This window comes from Macrobrachium rosenbergii, chromosome 16, assembly GCF_040412425.1.
Source record: "Macrobrachium rosenbergii isolate ZJJX-2024 chromosome 16, ASM4041242v1, whole genome shotgun sequence".
NCBI lineage: Eukaryota > Metazoa > Arthropoda > Malacostraca > Decapoda > Palaemonidae > Macrobrachium > Macrobrachium rosenbergii.
The window spans coordinates 4,449,335-4,471,119 of NC_089756.1; the positions used below are offsets into that span (position 1 = coordinate 4,449,335).

Genomic DNA, 21,785 nt, shown 5'->3' on the forward strand with positions numbered 1-21,785 from the left:
CACCTGAATTAGCCCTGGTCACCTACCAGCCTGAACTACATCCCCATAACTTATTACCCACTACATGGGTAATTAACTGTCAGCGTTACCAACTCTTACAGGAAAATCTTGTCAAATGAGTTACCTGAAGTACCGTTGGCAGCGCTGTTGCAAGTCCCGGCTGAGTGAGGCCAAGATCCCCAATTGCGTTATTCACTATTCAAATTGAAGTGGGGAGGAGGGTGGGAATCATTCAGGTGTTCAGGTAAGTATTACAATATTAGTTTTATTATGAAAACTTCATATTGCAATACACTCCCTGAACACCTGAATTAGCCCAATAAACAAAATTTTAAGGAGGTGGGATCAATCTAATTCAGCCCGACCTGCCAACAGGGAAAGCAGGTAACTCAGTATTCTCCTACTATGTATAAATGAATGTATCCTCACCTGGTTATCTCACTGGCAGGTGAGGATGCCTGTAGAGAGAGTAACCCCGACATCAGTCTCATGTCTTGGTACTGTCTGAGTTGAGCTACCTCCTGTGTGGTATTCAAAACCCTCCCATGGATGGAGAGGAGAAAACATACCTCCCATGTGGCTAATCAGAGCCTCCCATGTAGCGGAGAACGATGAACCTCCCATGTGGCTATTCATAGCATCTCATGTATGGAGGAGTACGATGAGCCTCCCATGTGGCTATTGTAGCCTCTCATGTATGGAGGAGATGTTGAGTGTGCAGTCTCTTTGAGTTCATCGCTGCCCGTTGCCGCCAATGTTTGCACAGAAGGGGTTGAAGAAATCAAAACTGATACCTGGATCTGCCTAGCTCCACTGTACTAATGCCAAACTTAATATTCCCACTATGAATCCCGCCCAACCAAGAATTCTAAGTTCCTTAGACTACATTCATTACCTAAATACCCACCCCCCCACCTTACCACGTAATTATAAAATCGAGTTGGCCACCACAAAGGAACCCAGCAAGTAACCCTTTTCTGACAAAAACTGAATGTCTGTAAAGTAGAAAGTCGTGAAAACAGAAACTGACTTTCAATTGGCTGCTTTTAAGATCGCCGACACTGAAAAATTCCTAAGGAAGGCCGAAGGTGTCGCAACTCCCCTATTACTATGTGCCCTTGGACGCGCAAAGGAACTCGAAGGTTCCGAAAGTGATGAAGAACTCTCCGATGCTTGTTGAATAACCTCTCGTAGAAAGAAACTAATCGCATTCTTAGAGATAGAACGCGATGGATATTTAGGGGAAACGAGTAATGTTCTCAGGCGAGGAAAAAGTTTTTCGGTACGGGACAAATAAACTTTCAGAACCCTAACCAGACATAGCAGCATTTCTGAAGTGTCACCTCCTACGAAAACTTCCAAATATGTGATCTTGAATGCTCTGGGAAGAGGATTCGTTTCTGATTCGGATTTTGCAACGAATTCTGGCAGGTAGAAAAGAAAAATATCTTTCCCCAAAAAGGATACAGCCCTCGATACCGCTCGAATTTCCCCGATTCTCTTGGCTGTAGCCAGCGCAACTAAAAATAATACCTTTTTCGTTAATTGCCTTAGGGACAGTGACTCTAAGGGTTTGAATGCTGCCAATCTTAAGAAACCTAACACAGCCGCTAAATCCCATGAGGGGGCCCGAAGCGGAAGAACTGGGCGTTCTATTTTAAAGGACCTTAGAAGATCATGAAGAATTCTGCTGGTCGAAAGCTCCGGGAGATGGAAATGGAACATGCTACTGAGCATCGACCTGTAACCGGCAATTGTAGAATAGGATAATCTCTTTTCCTTCCTTAAGAACAGGAGGAAGTCTGCTACCTTTGCCAATGACAGAAGCGAAACACAATGTCCTTGTTTCTGGCACCAACTGTGGTACATCGCCAACCTGGCCTGGTACAGTTTCCTAGTTGAACTTCTCAGACAGAAAGACAGTTGTCAAGCCACTGAATCAGAGAGTCCTGCATGACGGGCTGCTTGTTGGACAGTCTCCATGCAGCTAGCTTCAGCAAGCGGAGGTTCTCATGGAAGTAATGGAAATGCGGCTGTCTGAGAAGATCTTCCCTCTCTGGGAGGAATACCGGGACTTCCGTCAACAAGTCCTGAAGGTCCGGAAACCAAGGTCTTTGGGGCCAGAAATGGAAACCAAAGTCATCTGAGTGTTGTTGCAGTTTCTGAGCTTTACCAACACTTTCTGAATCATCCCAAACGGAGGGAATGCATACACTTGCATGTTGTCCCAGGAGTGTAGCATTGCATCTGTCATGCAGGACATGGGGTCTGCTACTGGGGAGAAGTAGACTGGGAGATGAAAATTCAACCTGGTGGCGAATAGGTTTATTGTCACTGGCCATCTCTTCAATAGAAGTTGCACCTCCTCCTGAACTAGAGTCCATTCTCCCCCAAGAACTTCCTGCGAACGACTCAGAGCGTCCGCCAATACATTGAGTTTCCCTGACTCAAATGGGGAATGAGAGAAACTCTGTGGTCCTCGCACCAACGGAGAACTCTCTGTGGTATGCCATTTAAAGCTTGCGATCTCGTTCCCTTTCCTTCTTGAGATAGGACACGGCTGTAACGTTGTCGCAAAACAGCGCTACTGACTTGTTGCTTATCTGCTCTAAGAAGCAACTTAGAGCCTCCTCTACTGCTCTTAACTCCCTGTGGTTTATGGACCCCTCCCGATCCAGATCCCTCCAAAGACCCTGAGCCCGAGATTCCTCCAGGGTTGCACCCCAACCCTGATCTGAGGCATCCGTGTACAGGTGAACATCTGGAAGAGGAGAGTCCAATCTTATGCTGATGGTCAGATGATGTTCTTCAGACCACCACCGAAGATCCTTCAGGCAAGAATCGTCCCAGACTATGAACGTGTTCTCTTCCCGAAAGTCCCAGCGATTCCTGAGACACACCTGCAGAGGACGCATCCGGAGACGAGACCCTGGAACTAGAAGCGAGAGGGAGGCCATTCGGCCCAGCAAGCTTTTCCACAGGCTCACAGGTTGAGCTCTGTCCGACATGAATACCTCCAGCTGGCTTAGAATCGCCAGAACCTGCTCCTCTGTAGAAAAGACCTCAAAAGACGCATCTGAATTGTCATCCCCAAATACGTCTTTATTTGTGCTGGAATTAGTGAGCTCTTGTCTACGTTGATCCGAATTCCTAACTCTTGACAGAGTTTCAATAAGAAATCCCCTGCCTGCAGAACCTCATCTACCGACAAAGCCTGAACCAACCAATCTTCAAGATATCTCCTCATCCCAGAACCCTGACGATGCATTATGTCTGAAACAGGAGACATCACCCTCATGAATAACTGAGGTGCTGTGGTCAGACCGAAGCAGAGGACTTTGAACTGGAATATTCCAGTTGTACCTTAGAAATGCATGAACTTTTGAGATTCCTGATGAATTGGAACCTGGAGATATACGCTTACTTTCATATCCCAATACACTGGGATTCCAGGAAATTCCTGAGATTTGTCTTTCAGGACAAAGTTTTCCAATTTCGGGCTCTATGCTTCTGGTTGTCAACAGCCCCTCAAGTCTTCACCGGGGTTCTCGCTCCTCTGTCTCACTGGCTTTATGTAATGGCCTTGAAAGTTTGTCTATATCTGGACGATTGGCTCCTACGATCATCATCCCAGAAGAAGTGCACGGAGGACCTTCTCAAAACCCTACAGTTAGCCCAGGAGTTGGGCATTTTAATCAAACAGGAAAAGTCCCTAATAGTCCCTTCTCAGACGATAGTCTGTTTGGGGATGAAGATAGACTCGGGCTTTTTGGGCTTTTCCGTCAGAGAAGAGACTACAGTACTGTCATGCACCCAAAAAGTCCATCATTTTCTTAGTCTTCAGACCTGTCGGCCAACGACTGGATGAGCCTGATAGGGACTCTCTCCTCCATAGAGATGTTTGTTCCTTTGGGGAGACTGCATGCGAGGCCTTTGCATTTCTCTCTGACGGCCAATTGGAACAGGAAGATTCTTCCAGATTCCTTCGTATTTCCCGTCACACAGGAAATAAAAGATCTTCAGTGGTGGCTTGTAGAAGGAAGGTTCCACTCAGGGAAGTCCCTATCTCATCCGAACCTGAACCTCTCGTTCTCCGACGAATTGAACCTGAGTTAGGGAGTGACACTGGGACGATTGGAAGTGTCTTTACCTGTACAGTAGATAGTTTAAATTGATCTAATTTGACCTGTATCGTCTACAAAGTGTAAATGCGCTAGTGTTGCAAATACGTTCTAAAACATAGAGACATAATAACTAAGTTATATTAGTCAAACTATAAAACACTGTTTGTTCATGAAAAAGCATTTCAGAACAAAGAGAAAGAGAGACAGAATAAAGTTGTTAAAAAGAGGTTGAGATGATTCTAAAAACAAATCAGTTGGAAGGAGAGAGAGAGAGAGAGAGAGAGAGAGAGAGAGAGAGAGAGAGAGAGAGAGAGAGAGAGAGAGAGAGAGAGAGAGAGAGATTCTCTTCCAAATCTCAGTTTTTATGTCAACCATTTATTTCTCTTTTTTAAGGGTAATGTATTAAGCTAACTTTTAAATGAAATTACAGTAACTTTAATTTCATTTAAAAGTTAACTTAATAATTTGGGAGCATGATTAGGGTCATATTTAGTGTTTAAACTTTAGAAATAAGCATTTGTTAGCATCTTTAGAGACCATGCCAAACTTACGCGAATATTCACCCTCATGCATCCCTCTGGAACTTAACCTCACATAAGTTCAGAGTATGACTGTAGAGCATAAACGAATTGAGCTGTTGAGCTACGTTGTACCTATTCTTCCCCAAAAGTGGGTGGGCCACTTACCTGCACCAAAACAAAAGAGCACTACTGCATATTTTCAATTCTTAAGCTGCTGTTTAAAGTAGAAACTATAGCAATGTAATTACTTGGTAAGTATATATAAAACCTTATTTTATTATAAAAATATCATTTTTATAATAAAATAAAGTGTTATACTTACCAAATAATTACATGATTGTAGCCCTCCTGCCTCCCTCTCATGGACATCGAGCATAAATGAATTGAACTCTTTAGCTGTGTTGTACCTCTCCTTCCCTGAAAGTGGGCGGGGCAGTCTACCTACACCCAAAACAAAAGAGGGCTACCTTTAACTTTGAGTTTTGAGGTGCCAAGCAAAGTAGAAACTAATAGCTATGTAATTATTTGGAAGTATAGACATAAAACTGTTTTATTATAAAAATGTCTTATTTCTGAGGATGTAGGTTGAGTAAAATAGTGATGAACATCCAACCATAATTCATTACAACATCATGAAATTGAAGAACTTTTTAGAATTTCAAACCCTTAAGGGAAGACCAGATTTAAAAACATGATCACTGTTTCTGGAGACAAGAATTTTTAAGGAAGGATTTCTGACTGTTATTTGTCCTTGGTTTGTATGTTGTCCATAATTACTTAACCCTTTAACACCTAATGGACGTACCATACGTCGACTAAAATTGTCAGTCGTATGCCAAGTGGACGTAGCATACGTCGACTGAAAATGCTTTTTTTAAATATTTGCGGGAAAATAATTATAGGCCTAGTTTGTGGAAGGTTTCAAATCACGCGCCTTGAGGGATGCTGGGAATTCACGGATCAAGCTGTTGTTTTGTTTATAAGCGTAACCCAGACGCGCGTGTGCGAATTCCCTCCTTCTCGCACCAGATAGCATCAGCGTCGGACCTTGCGGGAGCGATTTTTTTACGCAATCGTGTTTTGCAGAACTTTGGCAAGTGTTTGCGTATTCGTGCTGCAACAGGACGTTTGCAGAGATGTCACAAAGCCGTCAGGACCGTGAAAGGCGCATACTGCCTGTCGGTAGTGAGCGTGTGAGGCGAGTTTTAGACTGGGATGCTGGAGAAGGACCCAGCAGCCAAAGTGACCCAGCTTCTCAGCGCCGTGTTGTTCGCCCACGTGTGACCAAATCCAACCCAGGACCACATCCTGTGCCTTTTACGACCCCTAGGAAGCATCGGGGTGTCCTGAGGGGCATCCGAAAACATTTGGGAGGCCTCCAACAAAAGGACATAGACGAATACTTGTCGGAGCTCGATCGAGAGCAGGTGGGAAGTCCTGATTTCGGTGGCAGCTGGTCATCCAGCGATGAGGACATCACGCCTGATGTCAGTGATGATGAGTATTTGCCCCCAATGTCCGTACGGGATCCACAGGAGGAAAGTGAATTAGAATTTAGTGGTTTTAGTGCATATGAGGGAGAGTCTGAGTTGGAGGAGGAGGATGCCCCGATTGTGGCTGGTGGGGACGAGACCGAAAGTGATGGCGAAAGTGAAGGAGACGGCCCAGCTGGGAGTGTGGGAGTGCGAAGACGTGCCGTGCGCGTGCGCAGCGCAAACCCGTAGAAGGTCGCAACGTCGCGGCAGCTTGGGTGAAGGCCGTTCGTCCGAAAGTGATGAGGGGTGGTTGGAGGACCCCACCCCACCTAACATGCACCCATTCACAGCAGTACCTGGACTGACCGTCCCTGTGCCCCTCACTACACTGGGGTTCATTCAGCTTTTCCTGACGCGGGAATTGCTGGAATTCCTTGTTGCGGAGACGGCAGATTACGCTCAGTACTGCCGTGAGGAACTGCAGACGACGTTGTCGTATCGCTGGCGGGGTTGCAACCTCACGGACATGGCGCATTTTTGGGGCTCCACATTTTTTTGGAATGATGCCTGCTGCCGACGCCAGGCAATATTGGAGGCGGAATTTTTTTGGCACGCCCAATGTGGCCGGCATTATGCCCGTGATAGTTTCCTGGCGTTGGACAGGTATTTCAACACCTTCAACCGAAGGGCTATAACCCGGAATAACCCCGACCGCCTCATCTTAGTCCGCCCAGTGTTGGAGTTCATTCGTGAACGGTGCCAGACTCTCGTGGTTCCTTCCAAGAACCTTTCTTTGGATGAGGGTATGATGCCATACAAAGGGTATCTAAGTATAAAAGTGTACAACCCCAAGAAGCCAAAGATGGTGTAAAGTTATTTTTCATTACGGAAGCCAACACTGGATACGTCGTGGACTTCTTGGTGTATTCTGGGGTCTTCTCCACGCTGCGTGACACTGTCTTCGGTCTTGTGAATCGTTTCCGTAACCAGGGATACCACCTGTTTATGGATAATTATTATAATTTGGTATCCCTGGCCCAGGAACTGTATGAAGCAGGTGTGCACGTCAGTGGTACCCTTCGGTTGGTGCGTGGGCCCCCGAATGTCCTCAAGAGGATTGCTAGCCACCCGCAACATCTGGCAAGAGGAGAGACAGAGTGGCGGCGGAAGGGAGATGTCTTCATCATCTGTTGGAAGAGGGTCCAACTCGTGCCCATGATTACGACGAGTCATGAGCCCATCTAAGAAGAGGTCATTCAGCGGAAGAAGACATGTCGGCAGGGCCGAGTTACATATGAGGAGTTTCGTGTCCAGCGCCCCACTGTCATGGGGCACTACAACAGGCACATGGGAGGAGTTGATCTCTTTGATCAACTCATCCAGTATTATCCCTTCGCCAGGAGAACCAGGAGGTGGACACAGAAGCTCGTCAAATACCTCCTTCAGTTGGCCCTCCAGAATGCCTACATCCTTTACTGTGGGTATAATTCGGACGCTCGGAGGTTGACCCACATCCAGTTTCTTGAGGTGGCTGGTAATGCCCTCATAAACTTCAGCCCAGAGGAGTGGCCTTCCAACGCCGCCCCCCTGCCCCGAGAGGAAAGGGCAGATGTCGCTAGGTGGGCCAACCTCAGAATTCCTGATCCTGCCGACGCTGCCCCTGCTGCCGCTGACCTTGGTGATCCCGCCGCCTTTGAAGATGCCGCCGCCCTGGATGATGCCGCCGCCCCTGGTGATGCTGCCGCCCTCCCTCGCATTCCAGTGTCCCGTCGGGTAGTCGACCCTGTGTGTCGGCTGCAGGCAGGAGATCACACACTGGAGCTCATAGAAGGGCGTAAACAGAAATGGTGCCGGGTGTGCCATATGAATGGCAGAAGGAGAGACACCCGGTACGTCTGTCGCACCTGCAAGGTAGCACTTTGCAGGTTCGAGAAGTGTAACCGTAAGTACCACACTGCAGTTATATACTGGAGTGCGCCTACCCGAGCGACACCGGAGGGCGCAGCGAGCCGCCGAAGTGCGGCCCATCAGCAGTAAGGGCGCGCGTCTCCCTCCTCCGCTTGTGCCTTGTCATGTCGGGAGGGAAAAATGCAAGACTCTTCAATGGAGGAGGAGAAAACAAGAACAGAAACGAAGAGTCAGGATTACGAGTGAGTATTCTGCATTGAATTTATTTTTAGTTTTATATATATTACAAGTTTTTATATATCTGTATTCATTGGTGTTTTGTATATTATTTCGTTTTATGCAAAAACAGTTTTTCACAACCATTCCTTTTATTTATGTATTTGTAGCAAAGTAAAAAACAATATAATTATATATAAGTGTATGTATGAATGTGTGTGTATATATATATATATATATATATATATATATATATATATATATATATATATATATATATGTATGTATGTATGTATGTATGTATGTATGTATGTATGTATGTATGTATGTATGTATATATATATATATATATATATATATATATATATATATATATATATATATATATAATCAGTATATTTACTTGGGTCATTTTTGGGTAAGCAAAAAATCTAATATTCTGGTGATATTCAATCCTTTACCTTCATTTTGCAACAAACGGAAAGTCTCTAGCACAATATTTCGATTTATGGTAAATTTTTGAAAAAACTTTTCCTTTGTTCACTCTGCGTGGACTCCGCTGAAAATCCTGGCATTTCTTGAGTAACCTTGCCGTAATTTTTTCGCTGTTTTATATTATTTGTTACATAAAGTGTTATACATCAAAATGTGCGCAATTTCATGTAGAATACAACAAAAATTAAATCATTCTTTTAGCTCTTCACAGTTTTGTAATATTTTCATTTAAATCACGATAACTGACAAAATTTTAACATTCGGTCAACTTTGACTCGACCGAAATGCTCGAAAAACGCAACCGTAGGCCAAAATTCTTACATTCTAGTAACAATCTATCATTTACCTTTATTCTGCAACAAACGGAAAGTCTCTAGCACAAAATTTCTATTTTTGGTGAATTTTTGAAAAAACCTTTTTCCTTCGCTCCGTGCGCGCGGACTCCGCTGAAAATCCGGCATTTCTTGAGTCAACTTGCTGTAATTTTTTTGCCGTTTTATATTATTTGTTACATAAAGTGTTATACATCAAAATGTGTGCAATTTCATGTAGAATACAACAAAAAATAAATCATTCTTTTAGCTCTTCACAGTTTTGTAATATTTTCATTTAAATCACGGTAACTGACAAAATTTTAACATTCGGTCAACTTTGACTCGACCGAAATGCTCGAAAAACGCAACCGTAGGCCAAAATTCTTACATTCTAGTAACAATCAATCATTTACCTTTATTCTGCAACAAACGGAAAGTCTCAAGCACAATATTTCTATTTTTGGTGAATTTTTGAAAAAACTTTTTCCTTCGCTCCGCGTGCGTGGACTCCGCTGAAAATCCTGGCATTTCTTGAGTCAACTTGCCGTAATTTTTTCGTCGTTTTATATTATTCGTTTCATAAAGTGTTATACATCAAAATGTGCGCAATTTCATGTAGAATACAACTAAAAATAAATCATTCTTTTAGCTCTTCACAGTTTTGTAATATTTTCATTTAAATGATGATAACTGACAAAATTTTAACATTCGGTCAACTTTGACTCGACCAAAATGCTCGAAAAACGCAACCGTAGGCCAAAATTCTTACATTCTAGTAACAATCAATCATTTACCTTCATTCTGCAACAAATGGAAAGTCTCTAGCACAAAATTTCAATTTTTGGTGAATTTTTTAAAAAAACTTTTTCCTTCGCTCCGTGCGTGCGGACTCCGCTGAAAATCCTGTCATTTCTTGAGTCAACTTGCCGTAATTTTTTCGCCGTTTTATATTATTCGTTACATAAAGTGTTATACATCAAAATGTGCGCAATTTCATGTAGAATACAACAAAAAATAAATCATTCTTTTAGCTCTTCACAGTTTTGTAATATTTTCATATAAATAACGATAAATAGAAAAAAAAACCTTTGGTCAACTTTAACTCGATCGAAATGGTTCAGAAATGCAATTGTAAGCTAAAAAACTTACAGTCTAGTAATATCCAATCAATTTCCTTCATTTTGAAACAATTGGAAAGTCTCTAGCACAAAATTTCAATTTTTGGTGAATTTTTGAAAAAAACTTTTTTTTACGTCCACGAGTTACGAATTCATGCATCATTTTGTGATAATATTTTCTCTGTGTTGCTTTAATCGTTTTACAATCTGTTATATACCAAAATCATCGCAATTTAGTGTACAATACAGCTAAAAAAAATTAACTCATTAGCTTTAACCGTTTTGCTTACAGCGCGATTTGTATACAATTTATACGAGTTTTTTTTTCACAGTCATATATTCCAATATTTATATATATGATAATGATATTTTTTTCATTTCTGATGATTGCATACTAAACTTCAGGCAATGAGAAAAAAAGGAGTAAAAATGAACTCTTAATCTTTAAAACTAAACGCTGTGATTTTTTGAAAAACTTTTTCCGCTCGCGCTACCTCTTGAGGCCGCATATGGGAGACGTTTTTGAAAATAGGGCTTCGGCGTTTAAGGGTTAATGAGGATGCACCCTAACCTGACTGCACACAGAACACATCATGCCAATTTAAATTGGAGATGACTCCTTAAAGATCCGTACTAGAAAAGGATGAGGCTGACATGAAAGTGTCAGTTTTGCAGAATTAGAATTCATCTATAAATGTAAGCTGTTACATTTTTGAAGTCATAATGCGCCTGTTAGCTTGAAAATGGGATTGATTTTGGTGCTTTGTTCTTATCCCTTAGCTAAAAATAAGTTCCATCTTATTTTATAGCAGTGTAGTCCTTAAGAGTTAGATCTCATCATTTATTATTTTGTTTGAACTTTTCAGAGGCTGCTGAAATTATTCAGAGGAGATTCAATGACGTTGTCAACAAAGACGAATATTATGTGCACTATGATGGGCTTAACAGACGACTGGATGAGTGGGTCACAAAAGAGAGGTATGGCATTTTCCGTGTTTAAGGTAGACTTGGGTTGCATGTAAAACTGGTGGTTGGAATCCTAATTCCTCCTGCAACAAAGTTTTCAAAACCTTTGATGTTATCTGCAGATTGTTCAAATACTATTATAATCAGCATACATAGAGTAATATGAGTTTGTTTCTGAAGATTTTTATTTGGCAAGGAAAGGAGGAAGGTAGTGCTTGAATTGTTCATCTCTTATTCATGAATTTGTGCTGTTTGCCAGTCATAAACAACTTTAAAGTTGTTGTATGTTAGCTGTTGAAAAAGATTTTGGGTTTTGAATTGCAATACCATGTACAGTAATGTGTTTTGAAGAAAACTTATATTGAATTCTGAAAGGGTTGCAAACTTTATAACAGTGGTGATTTTTTATGTGAGTACTTTTGGAAAGGGACTCTTGATAAACATTAATAATCTCCTAATGAAGTTGTCATGTTACATGTATTCTATTGATGCTTTAAATTTGTGTGGATCGATGTTTTGAGGAATATAAGTCACTTATTAAACAAGCAGAGAGTAATTGAAATGACAGGGTTATTTGTTACCCTTTGAAGCAAGTGTGATCATAGATCGAATGTGTTGTTATTGCTCTGAGTTCCTCACAAATCCATTCTTGTCACAGCCTCCATTGTGATCATATTGCCCAGAAGTTTTGACTTTTTCAGAAAAAGTACAGTACAGGACTCTTATAATATTTTCAGGATTGATTTGTCCGAACTCTATCAGCGAGGGGACAAGTCTGGAACAGATCTTCTTAGTGACCAAACAGCTGGACGTAAAATTACTAGGAATCAGAAAAGGAAGCATGATGAAATCAATCATGTACAAAAGGTATGCTGTATATTGTGGTTGTCTAATATTTTGTCCGTCATACTCTTGTAACATTGCTTGAGAAGAGATCCACTTGATGAGTGCAAAGTATTGTACAGTGAACCCCCCCCACCCCCCCATATCGTGGTTCAGGATTCACAGCATCAGTTAATCGTGGATTTTTCTGTGGAATGTATCTCCAGATATATAGTGGAAAATTCCCTAATTTGCAGATTTTTTCGTAGAGCAATATAATGTATTCACTAATTAATGTATTTTCATTTTATTTTTGTGACTGAATATAAATTTTTTACTAGTTTTCAAATATTAATATTAAGGCTCCAGGTACTCACTAGTGATGAATGTAGACTGAAAATAATGATGATGAATTAGCTGTGCAGTCTGATGAATGACGAAGAAGATATGACTGCATAGCAAAGCAGAGGAATTACATCTCCCCTTGGGGTGCTGCCTCTTCCCCTTCTTCAGGCGCTGTGTCCACCAGTTGCACTTCTTCAGGGGCTTCATAGGCTTTGGAGGGTCCTTCTTCATGGTGTTAGGCAGCTGCTGTTGCTGCTTCATGCTGATGAGGAGGTTTTTATAGAGCCCCAAAACCCCATCAAGGCCATTTGAAAAGTCTATGAAGCATACGGTGGACTTGAAGGATGCGTATTTCGAAATACCCATCCATCCGTCCTCACGCAAGTACCTCACGCAACTGTTCCTGTTTTGACGGGAGCAGCCAGCTTGGCAATGGCAAGTCATCATCTGCCATCTATCATTGTTGGAGAAGCTGGTCATTCATGGGTGGCTTCATCATCGTTCTCTCCAGTGGAGAATGAAGGAATTTTTTTCCCAGTCTCAAGACCCTCAATCCTTTCTCATTCCTGTCTTGGAGGTAGTGAGAGATGATTTAGATCGGTGGATGGACGATAGAAACCTCTTAATAGGAGTATCCCTGCACATGCTTCTGTTCTTGGATGCATTGACCAGGGGATGGGGCGCACGCCTGGAGGAGTTACTGCCTTCGGAGTGTGGAACCGAGATGACAAGCACCTTCACAGCAATATCCTGAACTCAAGGTGGCCTTCCTGGCTCTCCAAGAGTTTCAGGATCAAATGATGGGACACTGTGGTGTTGATGAGTGACAACACCACAGTAGTGGCATATGTCAACAAGCAGGGGGGTTCTTGTGTCCCTTCCGCTTCACCAGCTAACAATGCAGCTCCATGAGTGGGTGGTAGCTCACTAGGTAGAGCTGTCAACTAGATACATTCCAGGCAAGAGGAATGCAATGGTGGACAAGCTCAGCGCCAGAATCAAGGGATAGAGATGGAGTGGTCCCTTCACTTGGACATCACGGAGAGGTTCGATCTGTGGGGGCATCCAGTCATTGATCTGTTCGGCACCTGGCACAGTAGAAAACTTTAGGTGGTCTGTTCCGTCGTGCTGGACCCGTGGGCCGCTGTGGAGGACACATTTCAGCACCTGTGGGACAACCTCAATGTCTTCCCTCCTTTTTGTCTGATTTGCAGGGTGACCAGCAGAGTTTTGATCACTCTGAATCTCAGGATGATTCTGGTGGCTCCCAAATGGCCGCAGGCTGTTTGATATCCTGATCTGGTAGCTCTGCCCCCCTCGATTTGGGACCACCTTGACGTGGTGAGGGGACTCTTGAAATCCAGGAATCTGTTCCTGGGTTTGAGTCCAAGAATCCAATATACCATTATATATTTATTTAAATTTATTTTTGTGAAATTTTCCGCTTTTGCTAAAATTTATTGGACTTGATAAATAGGAGAGGGTGTCATAATTGGGATTGGGTTTATATCCTAAGCTAAATAGTGGGAACTGTGGTAGAACCATTGCCCGATAATGTTTGGACTTGAGAGATATCAGGCGGAACTATTCTTCAGGGCTGGACCATGGATTCCAGTGGCGTCTGGTTTTGGAGATAGGACTCTCGGCATTCTATCCAATTTGCCCATAACATGATTAGAGTGGGATTGATAGTATTCTCATAATACCTTCAGTCCTAGCAAGCAGGTTTGGCCTATGCTTGGGACACTTTAATCATGTTGTGTCATCCCCTGTGGGTTAGGCTAGGGACGTGGACATTTGGGAGTCGGTTCTCTCTTGTGCCTTTGGTGGAAGAATAAAACTCCATGAAAAGCTAATGATATCTTTTTAAGGTTTGCAAGTTAATTTTTTTTCTCCCTCAAATCTTTAGGATAAGTGACAATAAAGATTTGAGTACCCCTGGGCCCTTTGATGGTAGCAACTCGGCACAGTTGACAACCGCTGGAACCTCCTCTTACAACCTTTCTGTAGAAAAATAAAAACAGAATCCTAATGTAAGCACACTGGAACCTTATGCTCAAGTACAAAACAAACCCAAAAGAAGTAAATATCGTGTTGACCCAACCTTGACTCCTTTTGACTCCGTCTTTGGGAGTGCAAGTTGTTCAAGGTTCCTAACCATGGAAACAGAACAACAAATTTTAGCCCTAAAGTTGGAAAACTTCTTAATAAAAAGACACTTGACAGAAATGTTGTTCAGACAAATAAAAATAAAGACGTAGCTTATAGAAGCCACAACAATAAACCAGTCTGAAGTCTATTTATCCATAAAAAGTATGGACAGTGTGAATGTAAAAGTAAAGAAGCATGACACTGTGAACAGCATTCAGGGTACTATTGTACTTCCTGAAAATAATGATGAACCAGTTGATTAGAATATACTGTTGGACTCTCTTAAAATGAGATATACCAAAATCCAAGATTGTGAGGTATATATAATACCAAGTAAACAGAATAATAAATTATTAAGAATTGCAAAAATAAAATTTGAGGGTCAAGATCTATCTCAAAAAATAAAAATTTTGGGCCAAAATAGAAAACTGAGACCTTATGTTCCAAAGCCACTACAGTGTCAGAATTGTAGTAAATATGGATACATGAAGAAAAACTGTTGAAATGAGCCCATATGTGCTTATTATGGTTCTGCTGAACATGCCACACAATGGAAATGTAGTGACCCAAAATGTGTAAACTGTGGACTAGATCATCATGCAAGGGCCAAAGAATGTATGCACTATATATACAATGCAGAATTGAAAATGTTACAAGAAAGAACAGGGATGTCTATAAAAGAGGCTAAGTTGGAATTAACAAAAGTGAGAGGACTTCAAGATCCATCTAAGAAACATACATATTCTTCAGTAACAGGAACCAATAATGAAACAAAAATGCATAGAAATAGAAGCAACGGAGCACAGAAAAGTAAATCGCAAGAAGAAATTAATGGTCAAGGGAGAAACTAAAATGGTAAAGTAGCAGAGGAGGGTCGTGATAGACTGGAAATTAAAGATAAAAAAAGGTATTTGGAAAGAGCACCACCTAAAACAAAGAAACCAACAATTATTAGAGACACATCACTCAAAGCAAAGTCAAAAGATATGAAGAAAAAACAAAAACAAGTTAAGAATATACCATTGCCTCCTAAAATAATAGTAAAACCTAATGGACACAGATATCCAAAACAACAAAGTGGAAGAGAACTGTACCATAGATAACAATGTCTATGTCAAGGGAGAAGAGATGACTCCATCACCAATAATTGGTATAGCAAGAACAAATAAAGAAAGAAATATACATGATAACACATGTGGATGTAATGATTGTTTCATTGCATTGAGCAGTAATAACAAAAACATAGCAAAAGATAGTTTAACAAACATTATAAGAAATTTTATGAAATATAGATAAAAAGAAACCACTGATTTAAGCACCCAAGAAATACTATGAGTTTCACAGCCAATGTCCCGGTGTTTTTCTGGAATAAAATTTGATCAAGGTACCTGACAAAGATGACACTGTGTCACAGGGTATCTTACATCCCTACCTAATTTTTTACTGTTTTCTGTATTACGAAAGTTGTATAATTCAGTTTAATTATAAGAGTAACACCGAATTCTTGTAGACATCGCCAGCAAACTCAGAGGAATGTCTTTCGAAGATATGATGTAACTTATGACGTCATTAACTTGCCTCCTTCTCGATGGATAATTGGCTATTCATGAAAAAGTCTCAACCTCTGGCAACAATAAATACAATCAATAATCCTTGTTTACACTTTGTAGTAGTAGTAGTAGTAGTAGTAGTAGTAGTAGTAGTATATAGGATTTATGCCATGAGGTTGAGTGCTAGAATCCTTGAAGAAGAAAGCCTACCAACAATCGAACTACCAATGCCGTTAATATTCTGTGGAATATGAAAACAACTTTCATTATGATGTTACAATTCAGTCATTGTACTCTGTCACTAAGAGGACATTCCCTTTCATGGATCCTTTATTTAACATAATTACACATGAGGAGACTTGACATTATAGTCAGTGGGTGGATTATGGTGTTTCGGGCTAAGCCCAAGCACTGGGACCTATAGAGATCATTCAGTGATGTATTATAACCCATGACTTTTTTTTTTTTTTTGGCAAAGCAAGTTTTAATGTTCCGCATGTCATATTTTACTAAGAAATCAACAACTATTGCTTTATAGAGCATCTATAATTATCTTTCTGCACCTTATGGAAGTCAACAAATGACAAAAACTTGGTAGCCATGGATGTCCGGGTGTACTCCTTACCCAAAAAAGGGTCCTATTATTCATATACCTGTTCAAGCTTACGTAGGGTTTGCCACGGGCCTCCTAACTTCTAAACAGTTGTGCAAGCCGAATCACAAAAGCTGTCCTGCAACTACGGGGTCAATGACTTATCATAGCTGCCATTCTTGAAGCCTTGTCAAGGTATGAATATTCATTCAGAATTTCAGAGACAGCTGTTTGTTGTCATCACCTTGTGGGAGGAGTCGGGACGTCATATGTTTACGTCACATATAACTTTGAACCCATACATTAGTGTGTTCCGCCACTGGCTTCGGCTGTTTTATTTTACTCTTATGAATATACTTTTATGTAATATAAGTAATAAAGAATGCTGCCAAAAATTAGGTAGGGATGTAAAGTATACTATGGCTAAGTAATATCTTTGTCAAATGCATAGAAAAAAAGTTATTCCGGAAAAACACTGGGACAAAGGCTCTGAATCTCATAGTAGGTTGTATGTGCATTGAGCACTTAATATATATGATAAAGATAAACAAATGAATGTCATGAGTAAACTATTAGAAAAAATCCAAGTTGATAATACCAAAAAAAAAAAGAGTAAAACTTGACTGCTAAAACAAAATATTTTCAGTAGCTATATTATGCAGTGGAATGTAAATGGCCTGCAGACCAGATTACACCTAGGAGAAGTACAATGGTTATTAAAAGATTATGAACCAATGATATTGTGTAGGAAATTTAGGTACAGCCCTATATGTACACTCGGCAAGAAAAGTGAGGATACAGTTTTCATTAGATTTCTTTTACCAAATTTTAATTTTTTTTCTTACAGAGAACACATAATCTTGGTAAATTTATTCTAGAATATGAAAATGCAATGCAAATTACATCATATTTGTTAAATCTGCAAAACAAAAACATTCAGATACTTAAAAAACACCATGCATGTCTGAAGTAATCAGAATTTCTCAGATGACTTCGTTCATAGACATCTAAAAGATAGTGTGTGGATATCTCGGTGTAGTACTATTTATCAGAACGGCAATGTTTACTCATTTTCCGCTATGAACAGGCTTATTATTGCATCATCATACGAGGTAATGATAATTTCTTTAATTTTTACACATTCATATTTGTATTTCATGGTGTTAAATGTCAGCTAGAATTAATGGCAGTAAATGTTGTAACAGCTAGGGTAGGTTGACCAAATCTATTTAAATCCGCAAGAGCGTTCTCTATGATGTTAGGAGCAGCATGAAACTTTGGCGGGAAAATGCAAGTAACTGGATGTTTCTTGACGTTGCCATAGTTTCTCTCTCTCTCTCTCTCTCTCTCTCTCTCTCTAAATCTAATCCTTCGGGCCAGCCCTAGGAGAGCTGTTAATCAGCTCAGTGGTCTGGTCAAACTAAGATATACTTAACTCTCTCTCTCTCTCTCTCTCTCTCTCTCTCTCTCTCTCTCTCTCTCTCTTCATTGCTCTCTCTCTCTCTCTCTCTTCATTGCAAACATACTATACAAATATAGTATCGCTCAATCTCTCAAAGAAAAAAATAATGAAATGAGTAGCTCTACAGTATATATAGGCCTAGGCTTACACAACAGCAGACTCTCTCTCTCTCTCTCTCTCTCTCTCTCTCTCTCTCTCTCTCTCTCTCTCTCTCTCTCTCTCTCTCATCATAACATTGCATTCGTTCCTTTATTGTTCCCCACATTTTTCATTAGACATTGCTCAAATTTAACTATTGATTTCATTATGGAAGATTGCGTTTCCGATTATGCAAGCATTCCGTTCAATGTGGTGTCATAGATTCATTTGTGTAAGGTTACTTGGTAAGTTATGTCGAAAAATGTTTATTTTGCTCAGAACTGTCGCTGCAAATTACAATTTGAACGAATACTGTAAAACTTACTACTGCATTTAAGAATCAATGATTTCAGAGTCGTAGAATATGATTGAAAGTTATAGGAGGTCAAGCAAAAAACAAACACAGTAAGACGGAAGCTCCTCCCCTTTCTAAAGTTGCCAGATGTCGCATTATTGAGCAACATATGTCCGAAGATTTAAAAAAACTGTATCCTCACTTTCCTTGCCGAGTGTACATAACAAAGTAGTTTATGACAATATACCTGTAAACATCGCTGACTTGCAAATATCAGGTATTAAAATTCGAATAATAAACGATAATTATGTAATTTATAATTTATACAACCAACCTAATAAAAATTACGACATTGACAAACTGAAGGAATTACTTAATAATACCAAGGAACCTACATTAAATAGTAGGTGATTTTAATGCTCACAACCTGATGTGCGACTGTAATTGTACAGACTCAAATAGAGCAGGAAGTAAAATAGAAAAATTCATAGATTCATATGACATGTGCTGTATAAATGGTAATGAAATCAGCACGTATTTTTCTAAAACACATGGAACATTTTTCTCAATCGACCTAACTCTATGTACAACAAACATAGTAGACAGATTGGTTTGGAATTAGTTGATGACTTGCATGCAAGTGATAATTTCCCAATATTAATTACATTATTACAAAATAATCCCACCAAGCATGTCCCTAAATATAACATTTATAAAGCAGATTGGGAGCAATATGAATTCCACACTAGGAATATCCCACCATTTGAATATTTAAAAGACCATAATGAAACTAATAAATTTCTTGTTGATTTCGTTAAAAATGCTGCTGATAAAGCAATGCCAAAATCAAAATCTCGTCCAACAAAACACAAAATCCCATGGTGGTCTGAAAAACTAACAGAATTAATAAAAATAAAACACCAAATTGGAAGATGATTAGATAATTTGAATAGAAAGTTCAGTAAAATAAACAAAAACTACTGATATTAGAAGGAACTTTACAAAAAATGGCTATATTATCCTTAGAAATTGATATATAACAAAATATCTGCAAAATTTAAGAGAAGTAATTCATGGAAGAATCATTTCATGGAGGAAATATGTATCAGATCTCTCTAATAATACTCCCATACAAAAAATATGGGAAAAATTCAGGAGAATAAAAGGTACCCATGTTAAACCACCAAGACATGCCATAATAAAAGATGGGAAAAGAATACTTGATCCTAAAGAAATAAGTATTGTAATAGGAGAAAATGTAGCAAATTAAGTAGTAACAAAAATTTAGGCGAGCATTTCTGCACAAAGAAAAATTGTATAGAATTAATAACGATAAATTTTGAAATAATAGAAGATTTATATTATAGAAAATTAAATATAGAAGAGTTGGAATTTGCTATGTTGAACAGCAATAAATCTGCCCCTGGAGGTGACAATATTTGTTTTGAAATGATCTGCCATTTAGCACCTTTGGCAGAGACATACTTATTAGAGTTTTATAACCACTTATGGCTTCGAAACTTATTTCCTGATGAATGGTGTAAAGCTATAATTATTCCTATCCCCAAACCTAGAAAAGATCCCAGTAATGTAAACAATTACAGACCAGTTTCTTTAACAAGTTGTTTATGCAGGTTACTAGAGAAAATGGTAAATACTAGACTAACGTGGCACATTTGAGAAAACAAAATTTTGACTCCCACTCAGTTTGGGTCACAATGCAACAGATCTACACTGGATTCTTTGTCTAACTTGGAAGACCACATACAAAGAGGATTTGAACAAAAACAAATTACTAGCCGTCTTTTGTAACATTGAAAAAGCATATGGTACTACATGGAGATACACAGTATTAAAAACCTTACATAAAAACAGCATCCATGGACATTTACTTAGGCTTATCCAACACTTTCTGACAAATCACACTTTTCAAGTGAGAATTGATGATGTATTGTCAAGCACATTTCCACTTGAAAATGGTGTTCCACAGGGAAGCATCCTTAGTGGCACACTGTTTACTTTAGCAATAAATGATATCAGTGATAATCTACCTATTGGAATTAAAAGTAACTTGTTTATGGATGATGTTGCCATATATTATTCAGCATCTCGCATAAAACATGCAGAGCGAATCATTAATAAAACTATAATAAAAATAGATGATTGGGCCTCAACTGTAGGCTTCAAATTTTATATACAAAAGACTCAAGCAGTAACATTTTATAAAAATAAAAAGCGGGAAAAGGTGGAGAAAATATGTTTAAAAATCAGAAATCATTCCATACCAATTGGCCAAACAGCAAAATTTTTGGGAGTAATATTTGATACTCACTTGAATTGGAAAGCCCACATAACATACATGAAATCAAAATGTAAAAGAGCATTAAACCTAATTATAAAAAACTATCGAACACTATTTGGGGAGTCTAGACATACCCTTACTGTAATGTATAAAGCAACGGTTTTGTCTATCATTGATTATGGAAGTGAAATATATGGCTCGGCATCAGACGCAATACTGAAAACGTTAGACCCAGTTCATAATGAAGGCCCTAGAATATGTTCAGGAGCTTTTCGATAATCACCAGTGTCTTCTTTACAAGTTGAATGTGGTGAACTACCTCTCTCTCTCTCCATAGAGAGTTATTAACAATGGAGAGTGCTCCGAGAATTCAGACAAGTGATTCTCCAACCAAAACATTATTTGGATTAGGAGATGTCTTTATAAACAGTCATCCACCTCCTTTCCCAATTAGAGCTAGAAGATTGTTTGAGTCACTAAGTATAAATATACAATTACCTTTTATATTAAAATGACCTCCTTGGACAGTGAATAAAATGAGAATTTATACACACTTGAAATATTTATCAAAAAGTTATTCATATAACCCAGAACACCATTGACAACAGATAGTAGAACATACAGTCCGAAAAGGTCCACATTACGCAATATACACCGACGGATCTAAGTCACAATGTGGAGTAGGGTATGCTGCAGTATCCCCAGACAAAACATATCAGTTCTCTCTACCAGATAATGCCTCAATATTTACAGCTGAGTTATGTGCAATAGCATCAGCCATAAGAATAATTAAAGAAGCCTCATGTAATAATTTTGATTTATAGCAACTCCAGAGGCACTATAGAAGCCATTCAAAGCTATAATAAAAAAATATTGTACCACAAATTAAGTTTTCACTCCATAAATTGTATAATAATGGAAAAAATGTTGAAATATGTTGGATCCCTGCCCGTGTAGGGATTAAAGGAGATGGAGAGGCTGATAAAGCAGC

At 39.6% G+C, this 21,785-nt stretch overlaps 1 protein-coding gene across 1 annotated transcript in view; it reads left to right on the forward strand.

Moving 5' to 3' along the window:
* LOC136847061 (histone acetyltransferase KAT8-like) overlaps nucleotides 1–21,785 on the forward strand; it is a 95,644-nt gene that overhangs the window by 20,823 nt on the left and 53,036 nt on the right. The window contains exons 2-3 of the mRNA XM_067118320.1: nucleotides 11,038–11,149; nucleotides 11,875–12,004. Of these exons, the coding sequence (XP_066974421.1) occupies nucleotides 11,038–11,149; nucleotides 11,875–12,004 (242 nt within the window). The remainder of the gene's footprint in view (nucleotides 1–11,037; nucleotides 11,150–11,874; nucleotides 12,005–21,785) is intronic.